A 19925-nucleotide genomic window follows, 5' to 3' on the forward strand; every position below is an offset into this window, starting at 1 on the left:
ATACTTCAGTCTGGTTCTAGTTTAATCATGCTAGAAAATGAGCCCAGTCAAAGGGGACACTAAGGCAATAAAAGGACTTACTTAGTGGCTCTCTCTCCACAACTCCAAGATGGCTGACACCTATTTCCACAAGACACTCGCTGGGTGAAGACAGTGCTCTTAGCATGCTACTTAATAGGAGAGCTTAGTGATAAAGAACCAGTATGCCTTTACAGGAGATATGGGTTCCATCCCTCGGTGGGAATATCCCCTGGAGAAGCAAGTGGCAACACACTCCAGTATTCTTGCCTGGGAAATCTCATGGACCTAGGAGCCTGCCCGGGTACAGTCGATGGGGTCACAAGAGTTGGACATGACTTAGGGATTAAAACAACACCAATCAAGAGTAAGAGTAATAAGTATTATCAGCCATTGACATCTTGAGGAGAACTATTATCAAGATCCCCTAAAAGGACTCCGAATAACAGCTTAGGGGAATGTGGCAAGGACAGCAAGGAACAAGAAGTGATTTGTAAATTGGTATGATACCTGAATGTGATGCCACCCGGACCCCTGATACGCAGAAATGGAGACGGGAAATCAATCAAGTGACGGAGGGAGTTGGTAGCGGTTTTGATTCCTAATTTTACCTAAGGCTGGTTTTGCCCCTGTGAATTTCAGGGCCTCGAGGTCTGACGTCACCTCCAGGTAGCCTCCCACCAGCCTGGGGTCCGGGGATGGCAGGAATGCAGCGGGTGAGGACCAAGAGCTGTGACTGCATCTTTTTCTCGAAATCCCCCCAGGGGCCCAGAGTTGGATGCTCCCCTACGGGCTCATCACGTGTGCAGCCCAAGCAGTGCAAACCCAGCAGAGGTCTGTGGTCCCCGGGCGCTAGGGTGGTTTTTAGGGTTTTCTTTCTTTATGATTTCCCTTCTTGTTCTCCACAGTTGATGATTTTCTGCAGAAAAACGGCTGAGAAAAAGAACCTATTTCATTTCCAGTTCCCATCACTGCGATTTCCACATGGATGTGACGTTCAGTCCAGCTTCCGAAATGCCGAGTTGACTCACGCGGGGACACCCCGGGGCGGGGCGCAGGAGTTTCTCTGGCAGCGCGGCGGGGCGGGGCGGCGGGGCGGGGTCGGGGCGGGGCGGAGTGCATCTGGCTTCCCGCTCCTGCTGCGCCTCCTGCGCCCCCTAGCGGCGATATCAGGGCTGCGGGAGTCTGGGGCTCGTGTCACGTGACTGGAAAGTCCCTGGGTGGAAATCCCCGCTGTCCGCGGGCGGTAAAACAGAAAGGGAAAAAAGAGAACTGGCAGTCGGCAGCCTTCGCGGCGGCCAAGTGCGACAAGCTAGGAGGCCTTGGGGGCGGAGCGGCGAGAGCAGCCGCCGGGAAGACTGAGGTGGCAGCAGCAAAGGAGATCTACAGCCCCCGGCCGGCCCGCCGGAGAACTAGACCGAACCAGGCGTCCATGGGGAGCCGCCTCCACCCGGCCCCGACCCGAATTGCGACCCCAGTCTGCGGTGCACGCTTGTCCTGACCTGGACTTGGGATTTCTGAAGAGGATCGCGCGGCCCGAAGAGGTAACCCCGCGTCCCTGTGCCTTCTGCCACGGGCTCTCCCGGGACAAGGGCTGCGGGTGCGAATTTGGCAGCGACCCGCGGGCTGGCCCCGTCGACTTGGCCTGGTTTTGCCGCTGTCCCAGAGGGAAGTTTGTTGGCCGTTTGTGACCCCTGTAGGTTCTGAGCTGCTGAGAGTGCAGGTGGCCGCCAGATGTTCGGGTGACAGCCTGTATTCTAGGATCCAGCCAACTGTTCCTTGCAGCTCATGCAGAGAACTTGAACGGCAGTTGCTTGGGGGAGAGTCGCCCCCCGGAGCCGCTTGGTCCGGGTGGTCATCGGTGCTTTGCTCTTCGGCTTGTCCCTTTTGGAGTCGAGCTCTGCATGCTTACGGCCACGTAGACCTTGCAGAACCGCCTGGCCTCTTTCCAGACTGTGCAGCACCGGTCCAGAGGGGTGGGATGTCGCAGCGGCAGCAAAACCTAGGGGGCGGGGGACCCGGTCAGCTCTCCTTTCCGGGAGGGCTTGCAGACACTTAGAGGGCAGCAGTGTCAGAGAAGTATGCATGGAGCAGGAGGTCGTCCGCCTGCCTTGGGGGGGTGACTCCAGTTTAGAGCATCTGCAAGCCCCTACCCCCAAGTCAGACTGTCTTTGTCAGCCGGGGTCGTCCCACATCCTGCCACCTGGCCTTTCAGGAAAGCCGTGGTATTAAGTAAGGAAGGAGCGTAACTCTTGTTGAGACCGCTTTGTTTTCAGTTCTCCCTGCCTCTGATCTTTCCTCGGAAAGCCACGCTGGTCAACTCTCTCAGGGCGGCCTTTTGGGAGAACCAGTGTTTGAGTCCTCTGGACCAGAGCCACAATGTCCCAGATTATTAAGCAGCCAGTTACTGCTTCATTCTTGTGTCCTAAGGTGCTGCTTTATTTTTTGTTTTCAATTCTTTGTACAATTTTTGACTTTTTGAAGTAGTACTTTCTGAAAATTTAATGTCTGTTGGTAGGCCAATGAGGTATCAGAAACATGAAAGAAATGTTATAGGTGATATTGTTTTTGCGAATAAGGACATTACATTCATAGCTCAGATATTCTTTATCACAAGTCGGATTATTCTTTAATCTCAAGTGTGGAGAAGTCTAAGTCCTGGACACTTAGGCAATGGGCATTGATTTCTTTTAAGGAGGCAATGCTGCAGGCCATTCAAGGCTACACCAATGAATGAGGTGACACTGGGCTGTCAGATATTGACATTTGCATGTCTTGCCTGTGGTTCTAGCGCTCACTGTTTGAAAGATCTTAGGTGCAGAAGAGAATAACAGAAGAGTCAGAAAAGCAAAAAGAGGCTACACCTAGTTTGTTTCGGATCTTCTTGCCTGTCTCCATGTGAGAGCAGCAGGCACTGCAGCCACAGGTGTGGTGTTGTGAGATTAACAAGGAGGTGGGTTTGGAAGACAGGACTTTTAGGCAAAGCCCTGCCCTTGGATGGTGTGGGAGCTACCTGAGCAGGACCAGTACTGCAGGTGCTGTAGCTGGAGACTATGATAGTCATGTGACTTCATGCTGGGGAATAAGGTTATCTTTGATCTTTTGCCTCAGCACCAAGCTGATGGTCAGGCAGTAGAAGTATGTGGTCAGGCCATGCTTGCTGAGTGATGGATGGACAAATGAATGGCATCATGAAAGAGGCTTTTGCCACGCCACCAAGGGGGAGCGTGTGTGATGTTTTTGTCCCTTAGTTGTGTCTGTGTCCTTGCCATGCTTTTGCCCAATTCCACCTGCAAGGAATGTCTGACGTCAAAAAGGAGAGATTACCATTTGACCCAGAGAATGACTTCTTCCAGGCATCATCTAGCTATCAGATTAGGAAACCTGATCTAAATCTACCACCAGAAGACTCCTCAGAAGGAACCTTGGAGTCATCTAGTCCACCTGCCTCCCTGGAGCGGGCCATGAGAATTTAGACCATTTTATCAATGTCTTTAAGAAAGCTGAGACCTACCCCAGACAGGCTTTCTTGTAACATAGGTTTCTTCTCCCTCTTAACTTGGTTTAACTTCTTTGTCATCTAGAGTCTTGCCCTGGAAAACAGTATGCTAAAGGACTGGGATTAACGATCACAGTGAAACTTCCTAGAGGCTCAGTTCATGCTCTGAAACTGTCTTTGTCCTCATCTTGGAAATTTGGATGGATGGCAGGGCACTCTGCTCAGGGTCAGTGAATGTCAGCTGGCTCTCCACAAAGAGATGAGCTGTAAAGTTCCACATTAAATCGATTCACATCTTCCCATGCTATTGTCATGGATTGGAGATGCTGGGGTTATCCCCCTCCTCTTTCATTTGTTCTGAGTGGCCCCCTCTGGCTGCAGCTTCTTTCCTTGTCTGCTTCCAAACTTTTATTTCTTTCCACCGGTTGATTGTGCTTGAAGATTTCAGGATGAAGACAGGGTGAGAAATCAATCTGAGTATTGGTAGCTGGAAGACGATGATAAAATTGGGTTGGCTGTTGAGTTTAAGTAGTACAGTTAATTCCATCATTGCATAGAATTATTCTATGCTTTTACTATCTGCCCTTGGAAGTATAGGATTTATTATTCTAGTATTGTTATTATTCTAATTCTTCTTCTGATGTTGTAAAGTTCAGTGGAGAGGTTCTGAAAGACTGCTAACTGTTTGCTCTTAAAATTGGAAAGCATCTTGCTGGGAGTAGACTTTTTTGTTGGTTATAAAACATTCAGTTTAACTCTCTAGGTAAATATATAAATAGCATTTTATAAGTAAATGCTTTATAAATGTTCCTTTTGGGGACTATAGAGAAAACTCCAATCGACAGCCTACATAGCAGCATAAAATTGCAGGATTTCTCACAAAATATTTGTTGTCTTTCCAGTACAGGGAGGGAGTGCTTGAAAGAGGTAAATCAAGACATGGACTTAAAAGAAGGGTTGCTTGATGGTGCTCTTAGAAGAGGAGCTAACTTGTCAGGGCTACATTGTGCCTATAACCAGCATTCAGGGCACCTCAAATCCAGTGTTTGCCCCCAGAACAGCATCAGGATGAGATGGGAGTTTCAGCCGGTTAGAAGGCACCATACCTGTTGCTGACAGACAAGCTTGGCTCCCTGACAAACGTTACTGAAAACACGGGTTATTCCCCTCCTCCTCATTGCCCACTCCTTCTCTTGTTTAGACTAATCTTTAAAAATGATGTAACTTAAAACTGTCCAGTGTGAGTTCATCTTTGGGGCCAGCTAGTATCCTGGGAGTAGAGGTGACTAAGATCTTTTGCCTGCTGCTCAGGGTAATGACAAGATCAGACGGTGGGGTTTCCTGCAGGCAGGTATATAGGAGTCATATCAAAGTCAGACTAACAGCGTGGGGTTTTCTTTCCCTCCTCTTCAGGTATTGGAGAGCACCATGGCTGAGCAACTCCTTCCTCTGGCCTTGTATTTGAGCAATATGCGGAAAGCTGTGAAGATACGAGAGAGAACGCCAGCAGATATTTTTAAACCTACCAATGGAATCATTCACCATTTTAAATCCATGCACCGATACACTCTGGAAATGTTCAGAACTTGCCAGTTTTGTCCACAGTTTCGGGAGATCATCCACAATGCTCTCATTGACAGAAACATCCAGGCTTCCCTGGAAAGCCAGAAGAAGCTCAACTGGTGTCGAGAAGTCAGGAGGCTTGTGGCCCTGAAAACAAATGGTAAGATGTGCTTTTGTCTAGGCGTTGAGGTGGCTCCTACCATGCTGCGTCCCTATTTATTAAAAGGCACCGGGCCCAAATCAAATCTCGTATGGCTATAGGTACCGTAGTATAGAGACACTCTGAGGGGCAAGTGACAAAAGCAAGCTTGCTTTGTGAGTATTTGAATTAAGGGTGATTTCTAGTGCATGTTAGAGAGCAGAGCACACTGAACCTTGGAGAATGCATTTCTGGACACTGTGTGTTAGGTGTATGTGTAGGGTATGTAGGTATGACTTCTGTATCTAATTCTTGTGACTGTTTAATCATCTGTGAAATACCCTTCCCTCACGAGTAATGGAAATATCAAAAGGCTTTAAAAAGTTCAGAAGAAAAGCATGGTGTGAAAATCAATAGTGTTTTCCACTGTCATTAGAAAATGCTCGTGATGATGGCCTTACACTTCTTGAATCGATGGCATTTTATGGGTTAACCACTGGCTGTTGTCAGCTCCTCCCTTACCTAGGGTCTGTTGCCTGCAGTCCCAAGATACTAACTAGACAGATAAACCTGAGTTCTTAGTGCAGGTTTTAGTCCTCTATTTCATTCTTTTTAGGGATTCCTAGTACTGTACCGCATTTCTTGCTATCTGTGACTGTCTGCCCAATGGCTGTTTACAACTCATTGCTGTTTCCTGTTCTAAACTTCACTGTTTGTTTTTTTTTTAAATTATTTCCTTTGAGCAAGAGTATGCACATCACAGAAACATTCAAGTCCAGTGTTAAATGTAGAAACAAAATTCTACTTTATAAATGTAGTTAATTATTGCAAGAAGCAGTAGACTGCTTATTGTCTAGGTAAAAGCAGGAAACTCCTGTCCTTAGATCAGTGACAATCCTAAACCATCCCAATTATTTTGATTGATATACATCTAAGGGCAAAATAATACATCTTCATTGACAGTGAGACCAGATGATAAGTATGTTGAATGAACTGGTACATTCACTTTGGCTGTTTTTGACTTGGGTAACTTGGCACGATTGAGGGACATGACTTTTTGCTTGGGTTTTGGGGGTTAAGTGCATCACCTCAACATCGTGCTTTTATTTTTGAAGCATAGATTCTTAGAAACATAGAAAGAAAACGGAGGCTTCCTAGTGTTTACACTGGTTTTGGCATTAAATCAAGAGATGCTTAGAAGTAGGTAATTATGTTAAGTCATCATCAAGGGGTTTATATTCCTGACAGTTTGTGGTTTTAACTCTCCCATTTTGTTACAAAAAGAGGTGGAGTCAACTTGGGAGAGTTGAAAAGAAGAGATTCTGCCAAATTAGAAATGTGGTAATAAGAAAAAAACCATTTTATATGAACTGAACTGGGATTTTAGGTTCAACTTGCTCTAGTTCCTTAAGGAAAAGAATAGAATATAAAAAGTAAATACTTGTCTTGCAAAGATATGCATTTAAGTCAAGGATTCACGCTACAAATAAAACTACAAAGCAAGTGCATTTTGATATCATTTTCTGAGAGATGGGAGTTTTTAGGCTCAGAGTCCTTTTATTTCACCACTTACAAGAAAATTCCTTAAAAATCTGGAAAAGAAAGAGAAGATATTTAGGGGAAGAGGAAAACAAATGACTTTTCCTTTTTGATTTTTATTAGCACCATTTTTTTTTTTTAAGTCTTCCCCCTATAGGAAGGCTCTTCAAAGTCAATGGTCTATTTGGGGAGGGGGTGATTCACAAGTTTGCATTTGAGGATATGAGACTGTGGTGAATGAGGAAGGGAGTAGGTGGCATAAAATTGAAACTTCATTTGAAAAATTCCAGCGTCTATTGGCTGCAGCGATTTCACTTGTATAATGAGTAGCCCTATTCCAGCTCACCCTGACCACACCCACTTGGAAAGTCCAGGGTGCACTTCGCATTTTAAATGTCTGCACACCAGAACAAAAAGTACAATAGCTGTTGCTCAATTGCTAGTCAAATAATTTAGCACTGGGGAATTCCAGATGTTACTTAGGGAATTTTATGCTGGTGCATCTCAATAAAGAACTGAAAGTAAGCACAAGAAGAAGAAAAAAAGCCTTATCTTTGCTCTAGATTTTGCAAAGGGGAAATTTCAACAGCTTGCAATTGTTGCCACACTTCTGCCAAGACCCAAGGCTTGAGCGATCTTTTTGGTTCATTTGTTTGAATGTTTATTTAGCTAGTTTTTCTGACTATGTAAACTGAAAGGATATTGGCTATGGATATGTTTGAGGGTGGTGTTGTTGTTGTTTACAGTTGACTATAATTAGGACATGATAAAATTTCAAATAGCTTCATTGCCCCGTACAGCAATGTAAGGAAATAATTGAACTTTTCTTTATAAAAACAATTATGCACTTCCCAGAAGAGCCTAAGGAGTTAACTTTTTTAATATTAAACATTTCTCCAAAACATTTATTCTTTGGAGGCCAAAAAAAAAAATGCCATTTCATGAGTTGTGGATTTTTAACCTATAAAAGTAACAAAGTGACAGATTAAAATTAGACCTATCTTTTTCTCAAAAGGCTCAGAGTTCTTAAAGTGCCAGCCGTAAACACTGAATCAATTTTCTAATATAGACATCTAGACACTCTTTAACTCTGAAAAGGGACTCTAATTGCCAACAGGCGGGTTCACACAAGGCATTTATGGGAGGTGAGGGTGAGCAGGCTAGTAGGTAATTCCGTCTCAATCCCATTTTATAAATCAGGAGAGGAAACTCCCAGGCCCTGCTTGCTGTGGTGGGCTGGTCAAGCCATTTACCCCTGAGTCATGGCCAGACGGTCCCTGTCTAGTAAGCAGAGCCAGACCAGCTTCCTGGTTTGAGCATGTTGCTCTGGGTGTTCTCTCTCAGGGTCAGAGAGCAATAGGACCAGCATCTGAGCCAGGAGATCAAGGCTTGTTAGAAAGGAAGGGACTTCAGAGATCATAACCCAATACCCTCATCTCACGAAGAGGAAAAATACTCAGAGGTTAAAAAATTCCCCACCGAGGGCAGAACCAGACTGGAGTCAAGGTCTCCAGACTCTCAGTCCTTGGTTCCTTGGGCTTTGTTAGTAGCATTCATTAAACAGAAGAGTTACAAGAAAGATTTTTTATTTTTCCCTTAAAGCTGTCATCACCTAGTGAAATGTTACCAGCTAGTCCTTTGACAGGGAGGTGGGAAGAGGATTCAGGATTGGGAACACATGTACACCCATGGCGGATTCATGTTGATGTATGGCAAAACCAATTCAATATTGTAAAGTAATTAGCCTCCAATTAAAATAAATAAATTTAAATTTAAAAAAAGAAAGAAACTAAACCATTGGCGTTTCTCACAAGCACGACTGGGTCCCCACTTATGGTAGCAGAGAGGCTGGTTTATTCTGGAAACCTCTGCTAGGCCTTAGATGCGGATTGCTAGAATTTGCTTCCCTTCTGTCCTCAGGTGACGGAAACTGCCTCATGCACGCGGCTTCTCAGTACATGTGGGGTGTTCAGGACACAGACTTGGTCCTGAGGAAGGTGCTCTTCAGCACCCTCAAGGAGACGGACACGCGCAACTTTAAATTCCGCTGGCAGCTGGAGTCTCTTAAGTCTCAGGAATTCGTGGAAACTGGGCTTTGCTACGACACCCGGGTATGTTGGGGTTCCTCCTCAAGCATTTATTGACAGAGCTCCATGGTGGGAAAACTGCATCTCCGACCAGTCCCTGCTGTCAGGGAGCATATGGTTTGCTGGGTCACGTGAACATAGCTAAGCAGAGTCAATGGAAAACACCAGAAACCTCCCATGGGATGAACCCAAGGCCCTTGTCACTGCTGGGAGGCTCCCAGGCAGCATCTTCCCAGCTGGAGAGTCATTCTAGAATGATCTTTCTGATCACGGGTTTCCCTGTGGCATTTTGGCTGTTTGGGGAGTTTGATGACCCTTGCTTGCTTTACTGAGCCTGTCAGTCAGATTCAGAGGGCGCCTCCCCATCTTCGGTCACAAGGCTGGGACTCTGCACAAGGAGCTCAGCGTGGTGTTTCAGCAGGGATTTTTCTGAAAGCAGGTGCTGTCCCCCTGCTCCTCTGCTTCTGAGTTTGCCTTGTAATGGGAAAAAGTAAAGGAAGAAAACCAGAATTGGGGGGAAAATGGGTGATCATTTGAGTGATGATCTTAAGAAAGGGTAAAAGTAAGCTCAGTGATACCAGTGAATAATTATAGAGTGGAGCCAAAGTTGTTTTTTAATGCAGAATGCATTCAATAGTTTCTTTCCTCTCCCCTTAGAATTGGACCGATGAATGGGAGAGCCTCGTCAAGATGGCATCCGCAGACACACCTGCAGCCCGAGGTGGACTGCAGTATCATTCACTGGAAGAAATACACATATTTGTCCTTTGCAACATCCTCAGAAGGCCAATCATTGTCATTTCAGGTGAGATGCCTGCTGATGGCTCATCTGTATTTAGGTGCCTTTCAGCTTTAATCCCTTACCTGTTAGCGTGACCCAAGTTCCAAGCACCCACAGCTAAATGGACTCCCATGAAAGTCTCAGAGGGCCTTATCTTTTCTTTCTCTTTCCTTAAACAGACAAAATGCTGAGAAGTTTGGAATCAGGTTCCAATTTTGCTCCTCTGAAGGTGGGTGGGATTTACCTGCCTCTGCACTGGCCTGCCCAGGAATGCTACAGATACCCCATTGTGCTCGGCTATGACAGCCAACACTTTGTACCCCTGGTGACCATGAAGGACAGTGGACCTGGTGAGAAAACCAAGCATCTATTCACATTTGTAACTGCTTCTGAATCCTGCTACACCCTGTTCTTACTGAACGTCAGGGTTTGCTCTTTGGCTCCTTTTTGAAAGCCTCATATAAATATATTAGTTTCATTTAAATATAGTATTCTGTCATTTGTTTGATTAGCAACAATAATACACTCGCACTAATCATAATGCCCCCCCCCCATCCCCTCTTGTTTTGTGTGTCGTTTGGGACCGACTTTGAGCATGTTAGTGGCAAATAGGAGATAATGTCTATTACTGCCACCATTTCTTAATTAACCTGTAATACAGTGCCTGGCCTGGGGCAAGTAAATGTCCGGCAGGCTAGCTATTACTGTACTAGCTTAATGTGGAACTAATAGGGTACTTTATAAATGCTTTAGGTACAATATTTTATTTCATTTCATCTTCACAGCATCCATGTGGATGCTATAAGCACTGATAGCCTTACTGTACAGATGAGGCACCTGAAGCTCAGAGAAGTTAAGTAACTTCCCTAATGTCACAGAGCTGGATAGTGGCAGAGTCAGAATCTGAACTCAGGTCAGTCTGAATCTGAAGTGCAGTAATTTAAGCAGTAAGACCCACTGCTTGGAGGCTGCTTTATATTCTGTGAACTTCCTGGAAACAGTATATTTTATATTAGAGTTTAGCACAGTTTGTTTCCCCATTTGATTTTGTGGCTAGATAATACTTTTCCATTCTGTAGTTGTATCCTTTCTGCATTTTCAAAATGCAGTCATTTTATATATATATGACCTCACACAAAATCTTGTTTAGTAGAATCATTTTGCTTACGTGCTATTTCTTTTTCCCTCAGAAATCCGAGCTGTTCCACTTGTTAACAGAGAGCGAGGACGATTTGAAGACTTAAAAGTTCACTTTTTGACAGTTCCTGAAAACGAGATGAAGGAAAATCTCCTGAAAGAGTACTTGATGGTGGTAGAAATCCCCGTTCAGGGCTGGGACCATGGCACCACCCATTTAATTAATGCTGCAAAGTAAGCAGTTTGTTTTTGGCTCTATCCTGTGTCATCTTTAAGCTGCTTCTGCCTCAGAGACCAATAGTAAAGTTATTTGAAGCCAGTTTCCTCCAACGTGAAACAAATTTAGAGGCTTGTGTGTGTCAGAGACAATCAGCTTAAGTGGCACTGACTTTGGTTTTCAAATGAAAACAAGGAATTTTTCCAGAGGATTGTCCTGTGTATCTGGATGCTTGGAAGCCAGCACTGTGGCTTCAAAAAGTGCGTTCACATCAAGGATACTTTTTTTTCGTTTAATTGCCCTAGTGCTAGACTAACAAGTGAAAATTCTTAGAAACAAAAGCCTCATTCTCCTGGCTTCTGGGTAAGGCAGACACATCACATGCAGGCTGAGCTGTAGAATGTGTTTCTGTAGCAGCCACACGAGTTGGCCACATGGATCAGGGAGGAGAGACCCAGAGTGCGAGTTTATGGGTATCAAGGTTGTAAACACCGGCTTGATGATAAAGAGATGCCTGTTTCCTAGAACTTGAAGTGCACAACACCGAGAAGGCCTAAGCTAAACAATTTCTCAGCGTGGAGATGAACAAATTTCAGTGAGTCAGAAGTCAGTACGGAGTGCCTGTGGGTGCGCCCGCCTCTTAGTTACTGCTCACGGCAGTTAACGCTGATAGGCACCAGACGCACATTTAAAATTAATAGCAGCAAAATACGGAATGCAACCTTCCCGTCTAGTTTGTGTTGGAAAGTAGACTTGTCCCAAATGAATACCCTGAATAATGTTTCAGTAGAAATTTGATATCTGAGAATTTAGATAGTAAAAGGAACTATTTCAAAGAGGAATAGAGTAAGTATAGAAGCAGTCCCCAAGTAACCCCTTTCTTTAGCATCATCTGTAATTTGGGGTGGACCAAAATTAATTAAATGAGACTGATTCTCAGAATAGTGATGTCTTCTCAGCATTACTGGACTGTGTTACGTTAGAAGTGCAAACTATCACAGACTGCATTTCAGTGGGTGGGTAGAAAGTTATTGCCACAATCCATATTTTCAGTTTGCTCTATGAGCTAATGATGTAAAATTGTGTGTGTATGTGTGTTTGTGTGTGTGTGTTTGTGAAGTCTCATATTTTTCCTTTTGTTCTTTAGGTTGGACGAAGCTAACTTACCCAAAGAAATAAACCTGGTAGATGATTACTTTGAACTTGTCCAGCATGAGTACAAGAAGTGGCAGGAAAACAATGAGCAGGGACAGAGAGACACACACCCCCAGAATCCTCTGGACCCTTCCATCCCCCAGCTTTCTCTCATGGAAATCAAATGTGAGACACCCAACTGCCCATTCTTCATGTCTGTGAACACCCAGCCTTTGTGCCACGAGTGCTCAGAAAGGCGGCAAAAGAACCAAACGAAAGTCCCAAAGCCCACCTCCAAGCCGGGCCCCGAGCTGCTCCCCGGCCTGGTGCTTGGGACCTCCCGGGGGGAAGTCTGGAGTCCTGCGGAGCCTGCTGGAGGCCCCCACTCAGCCCCTCCGACAGCACCCAGCCTCTTCCTCTTCAGCGAGACCACGGCCATGAAGTGCAGGAGCCCCGGCTGCCCCTTTACCCTCAACGTGCAGCACAACGGCTTCTGTGAGCGATGCCACAATGCCCGGCAGCTGCCAGCAGGCCACCCTGCGGACCCCACGCGGCTTCCTGACCCGAGTAAGTGCCGAGCCTGCCTCCAGGATGTCACCAGGACGTTTAATGGCATCTGCAGTACTTGCTTTAAAAGGACTACAGCCGAGGCTGCCCCGAACCTCAGCTCCAGTGGCTCCCTGTCCTGCCACCAGCGCTCCAAGTCTGACCCCTCACAGCTGGCCCAGAGCCTGTCCCCACACGCCTGCCGCAGAGCTGGGCCCGAGGCGCCCTCTGGTCACCACTCCCCGGCCACAAGGACTCCAGGGGACAGGATGGGGACCAGCAAGTGCAGGAAAGCGGGCTGCATGTACTTTGGGACCCCAGAGAACAAAGGCTTTTGCACGCTGTGTTTCATTGAGTACAGAGAAAATAAACGTGAGTATGATGATGGGTTTCCTCTCCTCTGTTTAAAAACTGCTGAGTAGAAGGCTGTATGCCCCTTAACTTCAAGAAGGGAGCCCCTCTGGGCCATGGGGGAGAGTGTGGCTTGCCTGGGGGCAGAATCCCAGTAAGTCTTCCAGCACGCTTGGAAGTAAAAGCACAAAATAGCATGTTCCAAGACCCACAGAGCTCTGTGCAGAGTTCAGAGAATTTGTTTTATAAGGTCATGCAATGCAGTGTTTGTAAGGTAGAGTTCAAACAAGACTTCTTTTGAAACTCAAGCGAACTAGAGAAAATTCAAAATCTGAAGAGCAGTAACTGAAAAGAGGGCTTCCCTGGTTTCTCCAATGGTAAAGAATCCTCCTTCAATGTGGGAGACCTGGGTCTGATCCCTGGGTTGGGAAGATCACCTGGAGAAGGGAATAGCTACCCACTCCAGTATTCTTGCCTGGAGAATTCCACGGACAGAGGAGCCTGGTGGGCTACAGTCCATGGGGTCACAAAGAGCCTGACATGACTGAGCGACTAACACTTTAGGGCTTCCCTGGTCACTCAGAGAGTAAAGAGTCTGCCTGCAATGCAGGAGACCCAGGTTCAATCGCTGGGTCAGGAAGATACCCTGGAGAAGGAAATGGCAACCCACTTCAGTATTCTTGCCTAGAGAATCCCATGGACAGAGGAGCCTGGCGGGCTACAGTCCATGAGGTCACAAAGCGTCAGACATGACTGAGCGACTAACACGCACAGACAGCTGGAAAGAGGGCGGTCTCCACTGACTACATAAGAATGCCTTTGTGGTTTTAGAAATATCAAATCTGAAAGAAGGATGGGCACTTAATGTCTCTGCTTGTTCTGTGGCTGTGACCTACCCGTTCAGCATGTTCCAAAGGGATAGACTTGTAGAGTCAAAGATGTTTTAATTCCAGTATTATTTTTGTTGTTTAGTTTGCTGCGTGTCTGAAAGGTTGCTCTCCTAGAGTGCAACCGGCCTAATCTGTGTCAGAAAACTGTCCTTCTGCTGGGTGGCCCATACGTGTTCCTGATGAGCCTCCACTCTCTTGCAGATTTAGTCGCTGCCTCCGGGAAAGCCAGTCCCACAGCCTCCAGGTTTCAGAACGCAGTCCCCTGCCTCGGCAGGGAATGTGGTGCCCTTGGTAGCACCGTGTTTGAAGGATACTGTCAGAAGTGTTTCATTGAAGCTCAGAATCAGAGATTCCATGAAGCGAAAAGGACTGAAGAGCAGCTGGTGAGACCTCTCGAGGGACTTCCCCGTCTCCTGCAGGCCCGGCCTCCTTCCCAGGGTGATAAGCGGGCTTTTCTCCCTGCTGAGTTCCAGGGAAAAACCAGGGGAAAAGTCAGCCTGGCCCCCAGGCTTGGACATGCAGCAGTTCCTATTGATTTTCATGGCCTAAGTTTACTTTTGAATTCATTTGAAGAAGCAAATGAAACTAGCCATGGAATAAAACCCATGAAAGCCTCTGAGAAGCCAGATGGTGATCAGAGACTTCTTGGATTTGTAGAAGTACAGACCTCCTAGTGGCCAGCAGGCTTCCTTAACTAATAACAAATCCTCTGTCATGAGATCCAAGGAGGAAGCAGATCGCCCCAGGTGCCTCCACTTACTGGCCAAAAGAAAGCAAGCATTTACTGACAGATGCCTTGCCTGTTGGTTGTTGGATGGTAGAGAATCTGTCTGAGTGAAGATAGCTTAGTATTCACGCAGTTACTATTCATACAATTACTATTCACGCAGACAGAAGCTGGCCTCTGTATTAGGGTTAGTGGCTCCCCTGGGCCTCCGCGGGGCCAAGGTCTGATTTCATGGGATGGAGAAAAGCGGTCCTTGGAGACTCCAGTCCACAGGCTGCCACCTGTCCCCTTGCCCAGGCGAATGCCCCTCACCTTACCAGGCCCTTTGTAGGACTCATACTGTCAGTTGAACAGGGCACCGTGTTCTCCCTGCAACGCATGATGACAGTTCTCTCTGCTCTCTCCACCCAGAGGTCAAGCCAGCGCAGAGACTTGCCCCGAGCCTCACAGAGCGCCTCCAGGTCCAAGTGTGCACGGGCCACCTGCCGGAATGTGCTGGCCTGCTGCAGCCAGGAGCTCTGCATGGAGTGCCAGCACCTCGGCCAGCGAGCAGGCACCAGCACCCGTCGGCCAGAGCACACCCCCGAGGAGCCCCCAACGCAGCGCTGCCGGGCCCCCGCCTGCGACCACTTTGGCAACACCAAGTGCAATGGCTACTGCAATGAGTGCTTTCAGTTCAAGCAGATGTATGGCTAACCCAACCCAGGGGGCCAACCCCAGGCCCGGAGAGGCCTAGAGCCTTAGCCCGTGGAGTGCCATTCTCTCTCAGCGCCCCAGTGCCGCTCCTGAGGGCCCTACCCTGCAGGGTGGGCCTGGGCTGCCTGTAAGCGGGGGACGAAAGAAGCGCTCCGTCACCGGCCAGGAATCTGAGCAAAGCGTGTGACAGGCCGCGGGTTGCACGGGGTCAGCCCGGAGCTGCTGCTCCTCCTCCCCTTCCGAGCAGACGGCTGGGAACCTCCAAGCCAGGACTGCCCCACCATCTTTAGAGAAAAGGGAAAAGACGCAGGATCCAGCTGGACTGGAAAACCCAGAGCCAGTCCCCTGCCCTCCCTCAGCGTCTCTCGGAGACCGGGAGCTGAGGCCTCAGGGCCCGCAGGCCCTCTGCTGGAAACTCAGGAAGCTCAGGGAGCACGGACAAACTCAGGGCGTTAGTCGGTCGCGGTTTCTCCCTACCGGCCTCACTCCTCTCCCACGGACACGGCAGAAGCAGAACCATCCACAGACTGTGATGCTGAGGCTGAACACATTCATAAAGAAAAGCAAATCAGCTGCTCTTTGCAATACGCACCTTTCAAGACTCAGAACATCTTAGCGGGCAGATGTGTAACTCTTGGTTACAGCTGTCTTTACTTCTAAAGTTAACTCGAACTGAGGTGTGCATACATTGTGTACATATATCACGGCCCCTTATATTTTGTATGAGGGAAATTTTTTTTTTTTTGGTCATGTTGAGATGCTGCCCTAGAAGTTTTAAGTAAGAGGACTGACTAATAATAATAACCTATTTTCTGGTTGTTGTTGAAGCAGGCACCTCTCATAGACATAGCTTGCATGAACTCCACCAGCTGCTCTGTGAAATGGAAATTCCTGTGTAAATCACTTTATTTATTTTATTACAAACTTTAAGGTTATTTAAGTGAAGATGTTTCTTCTGGTCTTCAGAAAATGCTGTAGGGTCCTCTTGAGATAACATAAGACTGACTATCAGAAGCAGGCAAGTTCCTGATCATGGTGGGGGAGGTGGCCTTCTCCATGTACTCTGCTTGCCTTCCCTAGGAAAGAAACAGTCTCTTCCACAGTAAATCCACTGAAATCTCACGCTTTCTCGTGAGACTTTTGGCCAGAGCCACTTCCCAGCCCTTCGGTGAGAAACTATTCTCCACAGCGTATAAATGGTTCTGTGCACCCTACCTCCTCAGAGAGACGATTGGGAAGGAGCAGAGATGAGATCAGGGAAGGTCACGGGGAAAGATGTTGCCTTTGACAAAGGGTTTGTTTGCTGTGTTAATGCTGTGTCCTGGGGTGCAGGGCAGTGACCTCGCAGCCAGCTTAGCATTGGAACAGCACAACCTTGTAACCATGAGTATGAGGAAACCTCTCTCTGTCCTTGGCCTGCAGCTTCTCTGTGTGTTTTGTGTTACTGTCATACTTGTGCTAGGAAAAAAAAAAAAGGGAAGCACATTGTCCCTAGAAGTAAAGGCGGCTATGTTTTGTTGATGGTCTGGACTTATGACCTGAAAATCTTGGCAATCTGTACCTAATGCTCCATAGCCTTTACTGGTCTGACATGATGTGTTTTCCTCTTGAGAATCCGTACACCTTCTCCCTTGGCATATCCCTTTATGTCTTTCTAAAGATTTCAAATAAACGTCAGTGTTTTCATATAGTTCTTTTAAAGTTTCTATTTTAATATTTTATGTGTATCAATATTTTCATTCTTAATGTGAATAAATGGAATTATTTATGCTTGTTATACAAAACATTTGAAATTTGCACATTTAATTGTCTCTAATAGAAAACCGTTGACTCTCCTCTATTGGCTTTCTTCAAGTTTTCCTAAATTTAAATGTAACTTTTCACAAAAGTCAAAATTAAAAAGTAAATTATTTAAGAGCAAATTTGGATGTTTTCTATTTACGAATGATGAAAGAAAAGGGCCCCCCATATGAAGACCATGCTTCCCAAACAGTTGTTTTAATGTGCACTGGTCAGGGGGTACATCTCTCACCCATAGGTAGTAAGAAAACCTGCTCTTAAGGGTAAGGCCTCTGGTTTAACAGGGAAGACACTGAGACCCAGAGGGGAGGTAGCAGGACCTGCCAGTGCCTGTTCCCATGAGATGCTAGGTCCCTGTGCTCCTACGAAGGCTCCTGCCTTCAGCCTTACTGAAGTGCAGAGAGTACGGACAAGAGGAGCAGAGAGAGACAGAAAGGGAAAGAAATCAGAGGGGAGGAAGGAGTGTAAGACTCCTGGGTCAGGTCTCAGAAGACGTGACCTACGCCTGTGATGGCCATGAGGACTGGTGACCCCAGTGTCCTGGGAGATTATAAATGGCCCAGTCTTCCATCCAATACAAGTATGCCCATAGAATATCAATGTTGAAGAACTGTGCAGCTCCTGGAATCTTTTTTTTTTTTTAAGCTCCTCAGGAGATTCTGATCATCAGCCATATTTTAGAATCATGCCTTTAAAGAAACATTTATAATATTTTTAAACTTACTGTGGGAAATTTTAACATATGAGAAGTATGTTGTTGAGAGTACAAAGTAGTTGAGAGTGTTATGAACCCTCATATGTCCATCCAGTTTCAACAATCAACACCTTGCCAAATTTGTTTCATTTGTCACCTTGTCTCTCTTTTTTTTTTTTTTAACTATTTCAAGCAAGTTTCAGATACTGTGTTCTCACACTCACCAATATATCAAGCATATATCTCTAATCTATAAAATTATGTTCTTTTTCCTATAACCACCATTACTACCCCTGGCTAAATTACTCTTAATAACATCCAATCCTAAGTATGTATTCCATAATAACTTCACAGATTGTCCACTATACAGAGTCCTATTGCTTTGGGTTACTAACATTTAAGACTCTTTTATTCTTTAACACTCCCTCTTCAAAATGTCATGCTATTTGTTAAGGCAATTAGGTCATTTGTTCTGTAGCACAGCTCACATTCTGGACTTGGTGTTTTGCTTTCTTCTGGTGTCGTTTCACTTATTTTTCGAGACTTCTTAGTAGATTCTGGTTCAATCAGACAAGAATTGTTCACAGCGATGCTGTGTGTATCCCAGCCTGTCTGAGCTCTATGAATGCTTACCCAGAGGAATCACAAAGCCTCAAATCGACCTCTTTTCTTTTTCTCCATTCTTCCTCCATCTCTCACCTGGCATTGAAAATTACAGTCCTTCAATCAGCATGATGAACATAAGCATTTGACCATAAGTCATCAGGATTTCTAAAATAGGAAGTGACTTATAATTATCAAATTGTCTGATTCAGAGAAATGGCACATAGACTCAAATAGGGCAGGTTTGGAGGGCAGCGAGGGAGCCACTTGGGGTACATTCCAGTCTGGAGAATAGATGGACCTCGGGTTTGGCAACCCTATAAAGCCTGTACACAGTTTTCCATGGGGGTGTACACACTATTTTTCTGAAGTGGAAACAGTGCCTTACTTCAAAATCTCAAAGAAATTGATGACTTTCCAAAAATGCAAAGGACCTAGGCCTAGAGGTCTGAAAAAATAAGACTCGGAAGGAACAAGCTTTGCTTCAGCTTGCCCGGCTCTTTCCTTCTAACACTGTGGAATGTCACCTTCATACCACACACAGGTGGAAGCTCAGATCACCCACACTTGAGCTCATAATACTTTATCCCTGCCCTCTTCCTCCTGTGCTCAGGGAAGGGCATTAGCAGCTTCCAAGCTACCTCTAGATTTTCCCCCTCCTCCCACATCCAAACTTCTGCGAAGTGTGTCTCTGTAACATCTATCAAATCCATACTTCCTTCCCTTTCCTTCTGCTGCTCCAGCTTGGGCCCCAGCCACCTGCTGTCTTTTTTTCTTTTTTTTTTTTTTAATGTGCCTAGCCTCCCCTTTCTGGCCCACTCTCTTACTAGTTACCTATGCTTTTAAATCACAGACCTGATGATGCTTCTCCTTTAATTAAAACTCCCCAATGGCTTTCCACTGCTCCTAAAGCCAAGTGCATGTGGCCAGGAGATGCAGAAAGAAAACAGGAAACCCCTGAACTCATTTTGCTGATATTTGATATATGAGTTACTACTGGTGTTCTCCCATTGTCAGCATCAGGGGACCAGTCATCCAAGCAGTCCCAAAGCAGCTGTAGATTGCTCAGCTCAGAGGGGATAACAAGGCTGTCTTCATTCACTGACTTCCTGCATCTTGATACAAATAAAACTGGACCTATCCCTCGTTACATGATGTTACCAAAACTGGTGTACCTGTTTCACCTGGATACTTTCTTACCTGCACATTTAAACTCAGAAACCAAATATTCTAGGTTGGTTAAAACCTTTCCAAATGAAGAGTTTCAGGGGGTTTTGAACCCACTTATTGGTGGCTCAGATGGTAAAGCATCTGTCTGCAATGTGGGAGACCCAGGTTCGATCCCTGGGTTGGGAAGATCCCCTTGAGAAGGAAATGGCAATCCACTCCAGTACTATTGCCTGGAAAATCCCACAGACAAAGGAGCCTAGTAGGCTACAGTCCATGGGGTCTCAAAGAGTCAGACACGACTGAGTGACTTCACTTTCACTTTATTGGGAATATC

The 19925-nt window shown here is 46.1% G+C and overlaps 1 protein-coding gene across 1 annotated transcript; it reads left to right on the top strand.

Moving 5' to 3' along the window:
* The first annotated feature begins 1323 nt into the window (after positions 1–1323).
* On the top strand, positions 1324–17018 carry TNFAIP3 (TNF alpha induced protein 3). The gene is made up of 9 exons (XM_068985082.1): positions 1324–1562; positions 4931–5240; positions 8679–8869; positions 9503–9650; positions 9806–9976; positions 10817–10997; positions 12128–13032; positions 14103–14284; positions 15040–17018. The coding sequence occupies exons 2-9, from the start codon at positions 4946–4948 to the stop codon at positions 15322–15324; spliced, it is 2358 nt and encodes a 785-aa protein (XP_068841183.1). The 5' UTR covers positions 1324–1562; positions 4931–4945; the 3' UTR covers positions 15325–17018.
* The last annotated feature ends 2907 nt before the right edge of the window (positions 17019–19925 follow it).

The sequence above is a fragment of the Capricornis sumatraensis genome, chromosome 13 (assembly GCF_032405125.1).
Source record: "Capricornis sumatraensis isolate serow.1 chromosome 13, serow.2, whole genome shotgun sequence".
Classification (NCBI taxonomy): Eukaryota; Metazoa; Chordata; class Mammalia; order Artiodactyla; family Bovidae; genus Capricornis; species Capricornis sumatraensis.

What these genes read in the sequence shown, in the direction of transcription:
- TNFAIP3 (XM_068985082.1), top strand. Translation starts at nt 4,946, where the DNA reads ATGGCTGAGCAACTCCTTCCTCTGGCCTTGTATTTGAGCAATATGCGG. An exon ending in TGTGGCCCTGAAAACAAATG is followed by an intron (nt 5,241 to 8,678) that starts GTAAGATGTGCT and finishes TTCTGTCCTCAG; the next exon opens with GTGACGGAAACTGCCTCATG. An exon ending in GGCTTTGCTACGACACCCGG is followed by an intron (nt 8,870 to 9,502) that starts GTATGTTGGGGT and finishes CTCTCCCCTTAG; the next exon opens with AATTGGACCGATGAATGGGA.